Below are 17,431 nucleotides of genomic sequence, written 5' to 3'. Positions count from 1 at the left end.
CGAGCTCCTCGATTGTCCATGAGGGCCAGACACGGAGAGCAAAAACTCTGTGTATATACTGGAAAGTTTACCCTGGCCGGACGTTTACGGTAAGCCAGTAAGGGGCAGAGTGACGTGACTGCCTCGGCTGACGTCAGCAAGCCTGAAACAGGCTGCAGGAGAATGTGTGAGAAAGTCAGGCACAGGAAGACGCACTCCACGACCCCTCCGCCCCACGCTCAACCCCGCCCAAACCACATTCCCTGCCTCTCTTCCTTTGCTTTTGCTGAGATGTGTGCGTGGGTGCGGGGAGGGGGGGGTGACACACAAACACACACAGGCAAACATAGATGAGTGAATCCAAACAGGGTGCTGGGGTGATCCAGGCTCGCGCAGAATCCAGTTGTGCCCACATTTATTTAACTCGCGCCGTGCTGGAAAAAACGTTCCTTATCAGTTCCTTCTCAAAACGTCTCATTCCTTCGGCCCATTCGGCCGTCCGGCTCAGACCCCACTCAGCCTCTGGGTCCTTTTTCTCCCAGACATTAAGAAAATTGGATGCACAGCGTGCAGGTTAAGACCTTACTCACTCTAACCATGGCATGCCACAACTGATTGCTAATCTCACTGTGACACTAACATGATATTCTCCAGTGGGGCTTAGGTGCTCTCCTAGTGAGGCTACACTTACCTCTGTGTGTCACCTTGCCTTGCTCAGGCCCGACGTCAGCCGCTCAGACACTTCTGTATCATCTCGCTTGATGGTGTTGTAACACCGAAGGTGGAAAGAGGTGGTAAATGCCAAAGCAAATTGGCACAGCAGAGCTCTGTTGCTAACCACATCTTGACAGCAACTGTCAATATGCAGAAAATGAACTCCTGCAGACTTTAAAGACTGTTGTTTCCAGCAAGTGTCGGAGCAGAGTGATACGGCACTACTTTTCTAATTCCCTTTCCTCATATCAAAAACATTTCATTCTTGCCTCCTTATATGAATCTGCCTATTCCTTTGAAACCTGCCTGAATTGGTAGCTGTAAGCGTTATAGCTTGATTAGTCGTGGTCATTCTGAGTGACGCTCAGTGTAACTGTGCTCAGAGTAACTACTCCTAACCCCACCGCTGCTTCACCGCAGACTCCTAACCCCACCGCTGCTCCACGCAGGGTCCATCCCTCTGCACCCTGGCTCCCGGGGGGGCAGCACAGTGGGATAATGCCTCTGAATTTTTCATGGCCTCAGTCATCAGATTAGAGGAGGATTGGACACCATCTCCCCTGTCTCATTATTTTTGTCTCACAATATCTTTGTGACAAAAGGAAAAGCAGAGACTACACAGCTTTGTCTCTCAACTTCGTGGCCTTCACGGTCTTCATGGCCCTTTAAGATTAACTGGGTTTGTGTGGTGCAGGTAAATCACGACCCCCGGGTGGAATGTGAACACTGTGAAACTGCTCTAGAGTCTGAGTGAGCGGCTCGGTGTGAAAGGCAAGCGTTTGTCCCTGCACAACACCTGAGCACAGTGATTAGATTCCGCTTTTTATTACAGAGTCGCAGTATGGGGACGCAGCAGAAGTCAGAGGGCGAGTGAGACAGAATGAAACTGAGATAGGGCATGTTATAACACAAACCCATTTCCTACCTAATTGATATCTGAGGCGCTTTCTCAAATTAGATGCTCCATGCAGAAATTCAGCGCTGTATGGAGACTCATAAGCTTTGCGCTCATCAGGCCTGCTTTTGTGTCGTTTAAAAGAGAAAAGACCATGTGTTGGGTTCCTGTGCCATCAGGCTTTGAACTCTGGAAAGCTCTGCAAACAGAAGCAAAGAGCCTACCTCACCTTCGGCCCAGTTAGCCACGCGCCAGATTCACAGTAGCACGGCCAACGCCACAGGTATGGTGTTTCCTTGAAATGATTAGCTATTTTCTATGCAGCAACTTACTGATTTTTCACTTAAGATGTCATTTTATCCTGGAATATTCTTACAGTAAATTGTTGATTGCTGTTACCTGTCTGATCTGTCTGAAGTAGCCAGTGGCCATGCTTACATTTATGAAGAACACTGCTGAGTTTCTAATGCTCTGCTAAGCGGCATGCTTCATCTCTGTACTTGACCCTCTTGTGCTGGCTGTCCCTCTCCTGCTGTCTCTCCTGTTGCTATAAGTGAGAAATTACTCCATAGTCCTTTATTACATTTAAGCCTTGTGGTTTGAGAGTTGACCCATACTGCGCTGGCGGTCATAGATGCGTGGGGCATCCCCAAGTGATTAACTTCCTTTAATATCTTCGGTATACTATGTTCACTTATAAGATGGATTTAACCATAACTATCCGATATCACATTATATGGCTTATAATCAGCTTGCATAAAGTTCTGGACAGTAACTACCAATTGGAAGGTGACTAAGTGGTATCGTCTCACCTGAGCCAAAATGGTTGGTCTGTGGGCCAGTTTCCCGGCCTCAGGCTGTGTGAAGTGGGTGCCTCTTGCAATGCCACTGCTCCAGCGGAGACAAGAAGGATGCATCGTGGAGTCTAGAATTTAAAAATGCAACAGCACTGTTACCAGGTTCCCAATAAGGATGGCCAGGAAGCGCACACAGACATGTGGGAAAGGAATGCATGGACACTCAATGGCATGAACTTCTGGGATGCATCTGGTTTGTACTCCTTGACCACATGCAGTTCACACATGCCGGGTCACACTTCCAGTCAAGGGTGCTCTCTCCATGTTGTTCGCATGGCCAGACATTTGCACGTGTTTTTCTCGACAGTTACATGGGCCGACCTGTAGGGGTCACTCTGCACCCACGTCTCCACTAAAATGCACATTGATTTGCTGCTCTGAAATGACTTTCTCCTGCTTGGAATACGTGAGGGAGGCCAGCAAAGCCGCCATTCTTAAATGGCACAAAGTCATTAGACGGCTTCCTAATGAACAATGCCAGTGACAAGTAGTGAACAAACAACTTAAATATTGTATGTTGGTTATTGAGACAAAACATGGAAGAAAGCACAAAACCAAAAGTTTTGCAGATGTAACACAAGCACGTGGTGATCAAATTCTCTCGGCTCTTATTATTATACTGGAGACTTGTGAAGCAGACCAAAAAGTAACCCAGGATCTGCAAAGATTAAAGCATGCTTTTAGAGAAGTGTGTTGTTATTGTATTGTTAATATCTTATGGCCATTGAAGGGTTTTGTTACTGCTGATTAATGTTCCACTATGTTTTTGTACAATTCAGGCATTTAGCTGTAGATACAAGATCAGATTTGCTATATGTAATCCAACCTTGTGGTTAATAAATACTCAAAATTGTTGATCTTTGTTACTCACTCAGATGTGGACCAGACGCCAGACTGCTAGCCGTGAGACCCCCAGACATTTATTCATCAACTCTGAGCCTTCATGACTTTGTTATTGACTTTCTTGCCACTATAGTCCATGGCCTCTTGATTTATTCTGCGCCTTTAATTGCCACAAGGGCAGGTGCTAAGCCGGGATTCCGTGGCCTTTGTGAAGGGTTGTTTACGCGCAGGTTCCCATGGCCACCTCTGTCTCGGCGGCTCAGCGGTCCACGTTTCACACCGAGCTGCCTAACGTTGTGCTGCTGGGGCCCCACTCATGACGCGGGCGGTGAAAGCATGCGGAAAGGTGTCGGCCATGTTGAAGGTGGGGTTGGGGAAGGTTATCCAAGGTGCCGACTGCTATTTGTATTGTTGTCAGTGAGCTGATGGGTTAGCTTTTGATGTTGTTATCTCTGTTATCTACAGGGTGGGTGGCAAACCCGCTGCCTGTGTGAGACATTTGAGAGGGGAACGCTGAGTTTAGGTCTTCATATATTTGTAACACAGCACAGGGTCGTTTGTAATGGGATCTTGCCGAAAAACACATTGGAAGGGTGTCATTCAGTACAAGCCGATAAACCTTAGAGGAGAGTGATGATGTATCGTGTGGGTAGGGCCAGACAATGGGCTTACAGTATGCTACCTCCTACAGAGTTCTCTGTATTATAATAATAAGACTGACCTACTACTGGCCCAGTCCAAAAAAAAAATCAGTTAAACTTGAAGCCAGAATAGGTAATACTCTGTGAATATACAACTTGTTTTTTTGCCATAGTGTCCCAAATGTTGCCAGGTAAGTAAGAGTTCATGGCTTCCTCATTTCATCTACAGACTACCTGAGGACTGTTTGTGTGTGGCCTCCATTCTGTACGTTGCATGCATGCTCTGTTCTATACATTTTTCCAACACACATCCGATCATGGAAAGACAAGATAAAGGGAGCAAGAGAAACCAATTTTTAGCGTCAACTATTTCACTTTTAAGATATTACAGAATTTCCCTTTCTTGCTACCTATTGTGAAATGACATGACCACAAAGTTACTGCTATGATCCACTGGTTTAAATTTTCTGGCTTCCTGTCTTTCTTTCCCCGAGCTTGCGAAACCACCCTTGGCTTCTCCTTGGTCTGCTTTGTGTTAGTGTGAGGTTGTGAACCCCTGAGTCATATGTCAGGTGTTGCTTCCCACACAGCACTGCTAAGTCAGTCGCTGTCCATGTGGCCACCTTTTCACTTGCCACTCCGTCCGCTGTGTGCGCGCCAGCCATGCGTGCGTCCCTGCACGCACGTGCCCCCTCACCCCCGCGAGCACGGCAGAATGAGAAGTCTCGCCTGCTGATTCCTCCCGTCAGATCTTGATCGCGGTTACGTCCGCCCAAAATAACACCCAGAGTCAATGGCTATATGTTGGGGGGGCAAGCGGAGCGGTGATGTGGAGAGATGGGGGGGATTTAGAAGCAGAGAGACGAGAAGAGCCCAGGGAGCAGGAGTGAGCTACGTGCAGCACGCTCAGCCTCTCTCCCAGAACAAAAGCGGCCGAGGAAACACCCACGACGCAGCCAAGGCTGGAACCAGCTAGTTCAGACCGGTAGCTGTTAGGGGAGGAGGAGGAAGAGAGGGGGAGGTGGAGAGGGAGAGAGAGAGAGAGAGCGAGAGCGCGTGGCAGAGTGCTATACTCTCACTGATGTCATCTTTTTTGGCCCATACAAGTAATAGCCGAGTGGTAAAACAACAGCAGCAGTTGTAATAATGGCCTTTCCAACTAGTAGCAATAGCAGAACGTTCTGATAGAATAACTGACATGGTACACTGAACATGTGACGTACTTTAAAAGAAATTGTCCTCTCCTTGCTGTTTTCTTGTGAAATAGAAAAGTCAATATGTTGTTTTAGTGCCAAGGAGAAGCTAGCTTTGTTTCTCTCAGCTGTTGCTCCTGGCTTAACCTGTAGGGCTTTGAGTGCAGTAAGTAATTAGTTCATTAAGTTCAATAGGGCACTTTTTTTTGCCATTTTCCTCTTCCTGGCTCTTTGCAGACGTAATGATGCAGGACAGACATCAAAACATGTAAAAACAGACAACCGAAACAAACCAAACAATCCAAAACGCGGCAACGTTCGCCTGTGTGGGCCCAGCAGAGGAAAAGGCAGGCCCCTAATCACTCAGTATGCCGAAGCCAATAGCGAGCAGAATGCCACGGCCTTGGTGCCTGATGACAAACACACATGCTGTCCCAGCTTCCTCATACGAAACAGACAAGCCATCTCCACTTCCCATTACGTGGGGGGGTGCAGTTTTCAGCCTCTGCTGCTATCATCATGGCATCGTTTTGTGCAGAAAATTACGTAGCACTGTCCAAAAGTGCCTCTGATCCCAAGTGTGTTCTTGTTTTAATTGGCGTGGAAAAATACATTTGTGCGTTACAGTCTGTTTTGTTTGGATTGCTCCAGGAACACCTTTGCTATTATGCAATGTTTTGTTCTCTAGCGTGTGCTTCCCCAGATGGTACAGCTGACTCTGGATGTTTTGAATGCGATGATAGTCTGGCATGGCAGACACCTAGACAGCCCAGGTAAGCCAGGTCTGCGGTTTATCTGTCTGGCTGGTCAGAAAGTAACCAGGCCTGAGGGACCAGACTCCTTGACTCTTGGAGTGTCTGCTCCGTAACTGGTGGGGAGGTGCTCCTCCAGGACAGATGACAAGTTAGAATGCACACATCAGAAGTGAACCTAGGAACCATTCTAAATTTAGCAAGCCTGACGTATACCCCAGCCAATGAAATTTATCATTTTGCATATTACCCAGAATTAATCTTTTTTTTTTCACATGAAAACATGACAGATGGAAATTGTTTAAAGTGCACCAGACAAAAAGCAGACCACTGTTGAAGAGAATTCCATTTGTGTAAGAGCTGCGCTGTTTAGTTATTAATTTTTTTTGTTGTTGTTTTGGTTATTTTTGTCTTCCTGGGCTAATATGGGCAATATGTCACCCTTGATCTGACTTCTAAACACTGTGCCAGGGACCAAATCTATGACCTGGACAGGACAAAGTGTCCACAGCTGCCTTACATTGCTGAAGCCATGCTGTCGCTCATCATGTCTAGCCGTTGTCATCTGTCCGACACCCACAGCTGAGGCCTCTTAAATGCATGAAGCTTGAATATTTTAAGCCCCACATCTTCTGTCCTTTCCGCTCAGCTCCTAATGACTTTTCCCTCACTCAACAGTGGGTGGTCCGGATCAGCGTTGCTGCGGGACAGTTTAGCTTTGAAGTCTCGTCCAACTGATCTAAAACAGACCGTTTAAAAAGCAACCTGAGTTTTCTCTGGTGACACACACCTCAGAGGAATTACAAGACAAAAGAAGCATAGTCATAGCTACTAATCTGTTAGCAAAACAGTTCAAAATGCCAAGAATTAGCCAGTTTACTTGACTGGGTATCTGGGTACCTCAATCTGCACCAGAGTAAGTTGTTCAGGCCGAGTGCCTGGGATGGCATTAAGAGGCTGATAATGGTGATCTGAGAAGAGTAGTGGATGAGTCATTGTTCAGCGTCTGCCCTGAGTGTCGCTATCATCCTGCCTCCTGCTAATGACGGGGGCAGCGTGGTGCTTGGCCCCAGTGTCTCTAAGCTTCTCTGTGTCTAACAGCAACTGTATGCCCTTTGAGAAGACTCTGACATTTCTTCCTTGGCTCAGTGTGACATTTTAGATAGAAATTGGGACGCACATGTCGGTTTTGTTCGAATTTGAAGGTTGATTAGCAAAAGGTTATGGAACATTTAGCTGAAGTAGTGCAGTTTGACCACAAAAGTAATTTGGCAAGTCATTTTTGGACAGGGGAACATGACACACTCAGACATCTTGACACATGATGGTGTATTTTTAGAGTTTTTTTTACTGTGGAAACCTGGAAACATAATGCCTTGTAGATCCACAGAACGGCTGCCAGTAGAGATTCATATCTTCATTCTCCATCTGCTTTAGCAGTCTTATTCATGCAATGCATCCCAGGCTTGGTCCCTCTGATCCCCTATCTACAGTCCACTGTCACGTACCCCTGTCGCACTCCCTGGCTTAACCTCCATCCCCTCCAGAGCCTCATACCGTGTCAAACTCCACCAGGCCTGAGGAGCAAGGCCCAGATGAAGCTATGTAGCCAATAACTTGGTTCTTATCAACTCCTAAGGTGAAATTCCATAAACACACATTTACAACACATCCACTACAGCTTAAACTGGCAGTTTAAACATGAACTAGATCAGTGCTAGAACTAGATTGCTTTGCATTAATGTTGTTGGCCACACATAGACTTAGCCTGTGGCTTCTTTCATTTCTGTATAGTAGGTTTGGCTCCCCTGGGATTCTGTGACCAAGAGGCAAATCTTATTTGTTTAGCTGCCAGCATTTGTAGGTAATCCAACCACAAGTCAGAGGCAGCCCCAACTACCCCACCCCCCACCCCCGCCAGGATAGACTTTGGGCCAGAGCATGAATCAGAAAGGTCATTTGAGGAGGGAGGACTGAGACACTTCTTTGCACAAAATGGGGTCTAGGGTTCTCACTAAGACTGAGCGAGCCTCTATGCACAGGCTGTGCTGAGCAAAAAGGTGATCACAGTTCCACTCCTCTGCTGTTCATGCTCGACTAGCCTAGAGAATTCTGGGACAGCAAAAAACAGGTTTCGGGCCTTAGCGTTCATCACTACAGCCCTTGCTATGAACCTCGCAGTAGCATCCTGAGTCTTTTAGGTGAATTCAGTTCCTGTTTACTTGTCTTTACAAAATAATTGTCATTTTTCTTTTGCGCTTTAGAGTGTTAGCTCAGCCCAAAGAGTTTTGTTTTTATCTGTGATCTGGGGAAAGGAGGTGATACTACTTTGACCCAGGAAATGCATTGCATTTTCATTTGGCACACAGTTGCAGTTTCTGCATGTACATGCACTCACAGAGTTTGAAAAAAAAAGAAAAGAGATAAACAATTTCTTGTACCTTTGTACTATGTTCCTCAGAAACTCAAATGTAGGTCACAAACAATTAGTGGCCGAGGAATTGTGACACAGGTCCTCGGTGCACGAAAGCTAGTTGGCTGATTTGGTTGGTGTGCTCGAACGCTTGTATGTGTGGGCGGGATCACATTGTCCCTCTGCTCACACTGCGCCGTTGGCCTCACTGCCCTTGGCCCCAGCCAACTCACCACTGCACAGAACACCACTTCCCAGCACACCACCTGGTCAATATTTGGTGCCCGAGGATGCCCTTCCCAACATCACCACCCCCCAGCCTGCCACGCCCACCCTCTTCTCGTTCGACACATGCCACAATGCAAATAGGAAGTCAGCCTGATGTCGAGTCCATTTCAATAACAGCAGGAGAGGCGGGCCTTTCCAGAGGTGAGAGTTCCTTGAAACCTTTAATTTGGGTGTTATGCACTGGCAGAAAACAGCCTGTGTGTGTAGTATAGAGAGAGGCACATTCTTTGGTTAGCTTTGAATGGGATGCCTCTCTCTCTCTCTCAACCACCCTGTTTCTCTTATCCTGAAATATGACTAGTATAAGGCTGTAATTGTTATTCCCACCAGGAAGCTACATAGTGACTGCATAATATCGCCCTTGTAAATGGCACTGCTAATTACCCAACCCTGCCCACAGTTCTCAATGACTCACTTTTCAGGGGTGTGTCCTCGCATGATTAGACAGATAGGTGTGATTGCCTAATAGCGCAGTTAATTTCATCATTTGTTTTTATAGCTCTGCCGTGTTAACTCGTGTTGCCTGTTACTTGGCATCTATGAAAGCTCGAAGCTGAAACCCATTTTCGCACTGCAGATATGGCATGGCGGTGCAGGCTGCATTAACATGCAACCGTAGCCAAAGACGATCGGCGTGGCGGGTCCATCTGCAGCCGGGCCTCCGTCGCCCAGCACGTGGCCGGCTTTGGCAGGCATACCTGTCCCACATGTCCAAAGAGGAAGTGCATGAGTCATAACCAAATCCACCAGCCAGGGGAAAGGCTGTTTCACTCAGCAATATCCATGCATGGCAGAAGGATCTGCTCCACAAGGCCTCAGGCTCTCCCCACCCTCGCCATCTCAGTCAGTAGGACAGCTGTACGATGCTGCAGAATGAGTGGGATATTGGGGGAAAGACAATTAACCATGCAAACATTGATGGGTGGCAATAGAATCGCCTAGTGTTGGTGTCTTTGGGATTCCTGATGGTGATGATGAAAGACCAGGGCCTATAACCTGATAAAGCTATTTTGATTGCTGCACAGATCAGATTAGGCTGGTGAAGCAATAAGTGCACCGTTGATGGCACAGCTATATTGGTCCTGTGAAGCATCGATTTGGTTTGCGTGCAGGTGGGGTTCTACTGCGCTCTCATTCACAAATCAGGATGAATCCATAAATAAGGGATACATATTTTTAAAAGATTACAACATATATTACAATAATACCAAAGAAAGAGTAAATGATCGTCAATGCTCTGGGTGCATTGACAGAGCCAGCTGCTTTGAGTTTTAATTCAAGCACTATTAGAAGACATTTTCTCTTTCTCTCTGTCATCAGTAGTGGTACTCTAAAATGTGCTAAGATGCACTCTTGTATTACGTAAGAACACATACCTTGCAGAACTGTCCCAGGGGACAAGTGAGCGATGGAATAGGGTCTGTGTTCTATTTTCAGCTGCGTTCACAGCTTTTTTTATCATCAGGGTCACACCTCTTATTCTTAGTCATTCTATTTTTGTCCTTATGCTTTTTAAATGGTGCCAGACGATCAGTGCATGAATGTAATGGATGCAGATAGAATTGCTGCACATGGGCTCAGCAAAAAAAGTACACAAATGCTCATGTTTTGGCTGCCCTAACTGCAGAGCGATGTCCTTTCAGGTGCTGACTCTCGTGGTGTCAACTCATTTTAAAAATGAATGGAAATATAATTTATATGTTTTCATAGCCATAAATCACTGGCTATAAATCAGGCATCATGTTCTGAGGGCTATGAGAGGCTATGCTACTGAAATGGCAGGGTAAAAGTGTTGAGGGGAGTGGGGATGTGGGAATAACTGAGGTGTATGTATGTTCATGTAAATGTATGGGTATAACAGCACGCATGGTTTCACAAACCAGTTCCACAAACGTGTGGACAAACATATCAGATATCAGCTGTGGACACATTTTCATTGTTTGTTTTACCCTCCATTCATTTCTGCTGTCGTGTCTGTTGTCCTCTGATGGTCTCAGATTTGCTTCCTGGTGTCAGTGTTCCGGGGCCGGATCTTCTCTGACGATAGCTGTGCAGCTCTGGGCCTCTTCTTCCACTACTTCCACCTCAGCCAGTTCAGCTGGATGCTCGTCCAGGTGGGGGAAAGCACAAGGTGCCATGTTTTGCCACAGCAGATCTGAGCTCAGCAGTACATGCATAATACGCTAACCATGCACCATACTGAAAACATTTTAGATGCAGCCTGTAGAAGTTTTCATCAACAGTTTATGACCGCAGGACCAAATGTTGGTTGGATATTTATTTGCTTGGCAGAGTGCCACTTTAGCTCACACACACACACACACACACACACACACACCCACACACACACACACACACACAGACACAAATACCAATGACAGATACACACATACCTACACAATATCTGGCCAGCAATGGTCCTATTTTTTTTATTTTTATTTTTTTAAGTTAGTCTTGGTTTCCATGAGGGAAAAGAAACATTTCGAGGAACGACTGAATCAAATCAGTCAAAAATTTCAGAATAATTCTTGATCAAGCCAGTTTCCTTCTCCATCAATATTCCTCTTATATAAGGTTAAAGGTGAAACAGAAATGGGCTTCATTTCTGCCCGTCTTACTTATAAGATATGTGTTTTTATGCAGTGCCATGCATGACCAGCTCTAGCTATGTGTAGTTCTTCCCGTATGGCTCTTCAGAGGGAGCCGTCTTGACGTGCCCTCTGTCACTGTTACGAGCACTCTGACAAATCATGTGTCAACTCCGAGCATAGCTCCTCTTGTCCAGACCCCTCTCTCCACCTCTGTGAACTCATAAACTCTTCACCCCCCACAAAAGTGCTAAATCGTTCTCCATATGGCTTTGGATGTAACCACAAGCCAAGTTGCGAAGGTCAGCGTGTTCTCTCAGGGCATCAGAAACAACAGGATTGGACAAGAACGCGGACACCAAAAGGTGAAAGAACATAACTCGTAATCCCTTAAAGGGCAGGGAGATACAAACACCTGGGCCCACAGTTGTGTTTCCCTTCCTAATTGAAAAGAAATCAGACCAAGTATTGACCAAAGGGGTATGCCCATAACCCAGCGGAAACCTAAGCTCTCTAAATCAAGGGCTGTTTTTCTCACCTAAAGGATATGCTGCTGTTTTTCAGTAATGCTAGACAAAGTGACTTGTTTGTGTATTGGCATTTGATGTCTGTTATACTATCCACCAAAAGATTACTCTAAAGTGCGTCAAGTAGACTGATCTGCTTATTACTATCCAGGGTTGTTTGAGTCCAAACCCATACTTGCTGAGAGATGTCATTTAATATATTTCACATTCTGTTCCTTCTAGTTACTTCTAACTTTAACTTTCAGCATTTCACAAAAGTGATTTTAAGATAGCTGCATGTATATGTGTATAACTGCACTTCTTTCTGTGTGTGTGTACACATGGATCTATTTAAACTGTTTGTATGTGAGAAAGGTAAACTATGATCCAAACTGGAAAGTATTTGTGTCCTTAATAAAAGGAATATGCTGGGTATGTGCCTCTATTCTCAGTCAAAGTTGGCCAATAACCAAAATTAATAACAGCCTTAAGATAGATTAGTAAATTATTCATCTCTTCTGTCTTGTCCACTGTGTGTCTCCTCATCTATTTGCCTGTTCTCTGTCTTTTTCTGGCTAGCTCTTCGCTTTTGCTTTCTGTCTTTTGAGCTCCCTTCTTTTTCTTTCTTTTTCCCCAAGTACAGAGAATGTGAACGATCCATTTCCACCTCGGTTTTCCAAGTCAGTCAGTGAAGGCCACTGATCTAAGAGATCCCTCCCACCTCTAATATATCAGATATTTGTCACTGTCTAAGCAGAAGTCTCTAGTCAAAGCCAGAAGGCAATGGAGCCATCATTGCATGAGACACCCAAGTGACTGCACTGAATAGCAAATGTTAATTGAGTGTTTCACAATGTTATTGCAACACCCTGCCAGTGACATTCCTCTTCTTCATAATTTGAAGGCCGGCATCGCATGTGGTGCTGCAACAGCTCTGTAATCTATTAAAGTATTTACTGGTGGAAATGGAAAAGGTGTAAGCTTATGGTCGTTGTTTTATCTCTGGGCATCGCAAGCATAAACACTTCATTACCTGAAGTAATGTAATGGCTATAGATTATGGAGATTGTATGTCAAAGGCCAAATCTTTGAAGATCCAGGTCCTGACCCTAGAGAAGCTGCATTTCTGGCTAGAAATCAAATGCTGAGCTCTGGAACATATTAACACAAGCTGAACCAAAGCTGACGTGGGCCTGTTTGTCAGCTGAAGATCATCGGTACAAACAAGACTCCAAAAAGCAAATCTCTGACTCTTACATTTTAAGTAGAAGAGTATTTGGGTCTTGCAGCAAAGAATAGCCTGAGTCAGACACGTTTGCCAGAAAGCCTCAAATAACAATCACTGTTTAGTCTAAAAATGCCACAGTTTCAGAAGTCAAGTGGTTGAATGCAGGCCACAAAATTCACGCAGTTCTTTGAACTGATCAATCAGAGATTCTGCTTCCAAAGGTGCTGCTGCCTGTCACTGTGCAAAAGAGTACGTTTCCTATTCATATGGGGCCTTGGGTACATGAAATATTTCCTCAGTAAATACACGTGCTTGCTGTTCTTGGGCCGATAAAGACGCGGTGGCCAGTAAAGGTGGTTTCCCCTGCGCGTCCTCATCTCGGGCATCTCTCCTCAGGCTGTCAACTTCTGGCAGACACTGGTGATGAACGACGAGCACACAGAGCGGCGCTACCTCATCTACTTCCTGCTGAGCTGGGGACTTCCTGCGTTTGTCATCATCACCCTGGTCATAGTGCTGCTCGGAGGTTACAAGTGGAAAATTCACCAGGTCTACGGACTAGTGCGTGGGGACCTGTGAGTGTGTGCGGACGCGGCCAGACACAGACACACACACACACACATGCTTGATGTGGCCACTCGCCTGCTGCCCCACATATGTGCACAGCCATGCTTACCCACGTCCTATAGGCAGACACTTCTGAGACTCTTTCTAAGAAAAATAGTGTTATGCTTATTTTCTCCTACTTCTGCCCCACATACACTGCCCTACCCAGAGTGGGTGGAGGAGAGCGCTGGTGTTTGTACATAGTGGGGCAGGGCTATTTTTGGCTCACAAACGTTCACTGTTCATACCTTCAGTTTCACACCCGTCTTGCCGGAGCGCTGACATTTTCTGTCCCCCAGGGCGGGTGCACTCAGGAAAGGTAAACATCCCTCTTATGGAGAGACAAACAAGTGATGTCACTTCACCTCATATCTCACCCGCCTCTGTGCAAGGAGGCAAGTTTCAAGGGCGCAGCTATTTGAGGGACAGCTTGAAGGAGTCTTGAAAGACTTTGCTTTGAAGAAACGTGTGCATTTTACCAGTAACCACCCAGCAATAGTAGTGACTCTGTTGGTGATTAGTACAATGGTTTAACAATAGTTAGTAATTAGTGTAACACTCACTAATTAGTGTAACACTAGCTGACCTTTGGGACTTCTGGAAAAAAGAGTTCATGTCCTTTACCGCAGGTGGATTAAAGACCCTCTAACATTGCCTGATAATTTGCTGCAAAGGGCCATATTGCAAAGAATGGGGGGAAAAAAAAAAGTCCTCTGAAGAATTAACATCTATTGGAATCCTTAAGGTATATTGATGAATTTGAATTCACTGGTAGGGCCCTATGAAAGTATAAGTGACACATTCTAACTCAAAACAAAAAAAAATTGATTGCTTCTTTTTTTTTTTGCATACTGGTTTATTTAAACATTCTAGTGATGAGTTAGCTCTATTGGACCATTTGTGTTAAACAGTTAAATGGGCCAAAAGATTAAATGGTGCTGAAAAACTTTGTGTAGTGGCAAAACTGACTTTGTAAGCTTTGTATGACTTTGTAAGCCAGTTTAAAAAGCCCTTTTTAGTTCTGGAGTAAATGGGATTTTGTGCCATCCACCATTTAAACTTTTTTCTATTTCTCATGTCTGAAAACATCAAGGCTGTGCCGATTGCTGTGTGCTGTGCTGATTACCGTCAGCAATGTTTATTGCCCTTCGTATCCCGGCCCCGGTGCTTTAGCGCTGACCAGTGAGCGCTGTGGACAAAGCACTCGGAAAGCTGGAGTCTTGTGGCGTCCGCCCAGCAGTATTAGCCACATTTATTAGCCTCAGTTCCAACAAGACTGCCCACTCTGGTTGGCCTGAGGATGGTGAGGCCTTCCTTTAAAACCCTTCAGCTGGGCAGGATGCATGGTGTGGGGTTGCCATGGGAACCATTCTGCTGCCATGATTAAGTTTCGAAGTTACCGTTTTGTTAGGAACTTACAGAAATAATTAAGAATAATTATGAACAGATGCATTACTCCAAGTACTGAGACTAATACAATGAGAGATCCTCCTATTAGGTTAATCTATTCTGTAGCTCTACATACAGACTACCAATCCTTGTTTATTCAGAAGCCAGGTGACTGATGGTCACTCATCTGGTTTTGTGCATAGTTATGATATGTTTCCAGAAGCCTCTTCCGGGAATGATCTGTTTAAAAACAAAAAAGCAGACAATGTCTGGATATTTTATATGTATGTATAAATGCATCCGTTTATGCAGTATTTGCAGGTGTCTGCCGAAACAGCATTTATACTTCTATGATGAACACACAGCTATAACCTGCCCTTTGGTCAAAAAAAGGGCACAAAAGAGTCCAGTAAAAGTTAATACAAAATATACATGCTTCCTGCCAGTAACTATGAGCTCACTAGCCAGCTCCCACAACTCCCTGAGCCAGTTTATCTGGTGAGCCTACATCAACCAGTTTCATCTGATCTCTCTCTCTCTCTCTCTCTCTCTCTCTCTCGCTCTCGCTCTATCTGCCTGCCTCTCTCTCTCTTTCTCTCTTTCTCTCTCCCTGCCTCGCTCTCCCTCTTCCCTTTATCCATCCTCACACCGACTCCCTCTCCACCCTTTTTCTGTTAGTCAGCAGACCGCAGCTGTAGTTTCAGCTCCAGCGCATTGTCTCTCTGCAACACCCCGGCACTAACATTACAGCCAGGCTGCAGGGGCGAGCCAGCCGCCATGCACAATATGGGACCTCCAAGGTGCTCTGTCTCAGTGACATTTGCTTTTTCGTGGGACGGCAACCTTCTGCAGAGGGTTTTTGTTGCTGGATCCTGCAATCCCATGAACAACAACTGATAAACCTGGAGTATAATTCATTGCTTTTGTGATTTCTGTATGGTGTTTGCACTATAGCAGCACCTGTCTCAGCTCAAAGAAACAGAAACAAAAGATGTTTGCAACTACACACATATTTGCCCATGTTGAAGGTGCTCGGTGTTTATGTATGAACATAAAACACGGCATGTTTGCACAATGCAGGAAGAGATATCTAGAGTATAGTAGGAATGTCCAAATCCACCTCCCCAGGCCAATACAAGGTCATGGGTAAGATCACTTTAAAAATCTGGCCTGCACACAGAGGCAGCATTAGTCGTTTGCATGCTTTGGATTCTGTTATGGCTTCGCCCTGCTGCCTGGGCCCTCCTCTACAAAATAAGTTTGGGTTTATTTGTCCATCCATTTGGCCCGGCTAGGGTAGGTCCTGCCCTGTGAACGATGGGCGGCTCCTCAGTATTTGGACTTGCACCGCGTCAAAACAAACTCAACCCGCATCACGTTCCGCCAAGCTTTCCCATGGCTGAGACTGCTCCGATTGCTTCCTGATTGCATGGCAGCAAAAAACCAATCGAGAATTCCTGAGATAAAGTGGGGGAAGGAAAACATGGATGGGAGAAAGGGGTGTCATGGTAATGAGACAGGCAGACCAGAGACACTGGGACAGGGTTGGTAAGTGTTCGGAGCCTCACTTCCGAATGCCTCTTCCATGTGGTGCTGAAATTCAGCATGCTGTCTGGCTCCATGTGATAAAAAACGCAAGGCCTAGAACTGACCCTGAATCAGTACATACACCAGGAGTGTTCCACTGTGTTTCTCACATTTAAAGTAACTCATAGAAACTCTCCAAACTTGTTATAATTATCTCCCTAATAACCAAAGTGAAGACCATGAATGACACTGCACTCTCTGATGTCCCTTTGTCTTCATGTTTGTCTTCAACAGTATGCTTCTCTCTCTCTCTCTCAATCTCTCTTTCTCTTACTCTCCATATTTCTCTCTCTCCTAGGTGCTTCATACCGAATCTGTATGTGGCTCTCTGTACCGCAGCCTTTGTTCCTCTGATCTGTTTGGTTGGAGTGCTGGTGGTGTTTATCCATGCCTACTATGTCACGCAACAATGGAAGGCCTACGATGATGTCTACAGAGGCCGCACCAACAGTGCAGGTGAGTGTCTGAGTACGAGTGTGCATGTGCGTTCGTGCATGTGTGTACGTGTGCTTGACTATTCCTAAAGATAGGAGCCGTATCACAAAATGAAATTTGAAAGAGGATTTTTCTCAAACAAAAACTGAAAGTAAACTGACTGAAGGTGGTTTCTCTTCAGTGTTTGTAATTGTGTAATTAGAATATGTTCTCATATCCCAGCAGAAAGTTCCCAAGTCTTTAGAGTTATGTGTCACCAACTGAGAAAAGCAGGAAGTGTTTCTAAATAGGCTGATTCCTGTAACACCATAAACATGGAATTCCCCCCTCTCAAGCATCGTTCTAGAGTGTGGGTGGCCATTGGCACGGCTCTGCCATGTCTGCCTTCCCAGTCTGTTCATATTGTGCTTGCGTGCAGGGTAAATCCTTTCCCACACAGTTACTTCAACAAGAGACTCCACACACGACGCCCCAAAATCTGTCACCATCACAGCTTTGCACATAGCTCGCTGTGAGA

At 45.5% G+C, this 17,431-nt stretch overlaps 1 protein-coding gene across 1 annotated transcript in view; it reads left to right on the top strand.

Annotated features, from left to right (window-relative positions):
- Nucleotides 1-17,431, top strand: part of adgrv1 (adhesion G protein-coupled receptor V1) — a 110,284-nt gene that overhangs the window by 72,193 nt on the left and 20,660 nt on the right. Inside the window, exons 84-86 of the mRNA XM_035529958.1 lie at nucleotides 10,573-10,689; nucleotides 13,294-13,472; nucleotides 16,778-16,935. Coding sequence (XP_035385851.1) covers nucleotides 10,573-10,689; nucleotides 13,294-13,472; nucleotides 16,778-16,935 — 454 coding nt within the window. The remainder of the gene's footprint in view (nucleotides 1-10,572; nucleotides 10,690-13,293; nucleotides 13,473-16,777; nucleotides 16,936-17,431) is intronic.

This window comes from Electrophorus electricus, chromosome 9 (assembly GCF_013358815.1).
Source record: "Electrophorus electricus isolate fEleEle1 chromosome 9, fEleEle1.pri, whole genome shotgun sequence".
Classification (NCBI taxonomy): Eukaryota; Metazoa; Chordata; class Actinopteri; order Gymnotiformes; family Gymnotidae; genus Electrophorus; species Electrophorus electricus.
The sequence above is the reverse complement of the archived record's forward strand: the minus strand, read 5'-3'. Positions and strand labels throughout refer to the sequence as shown.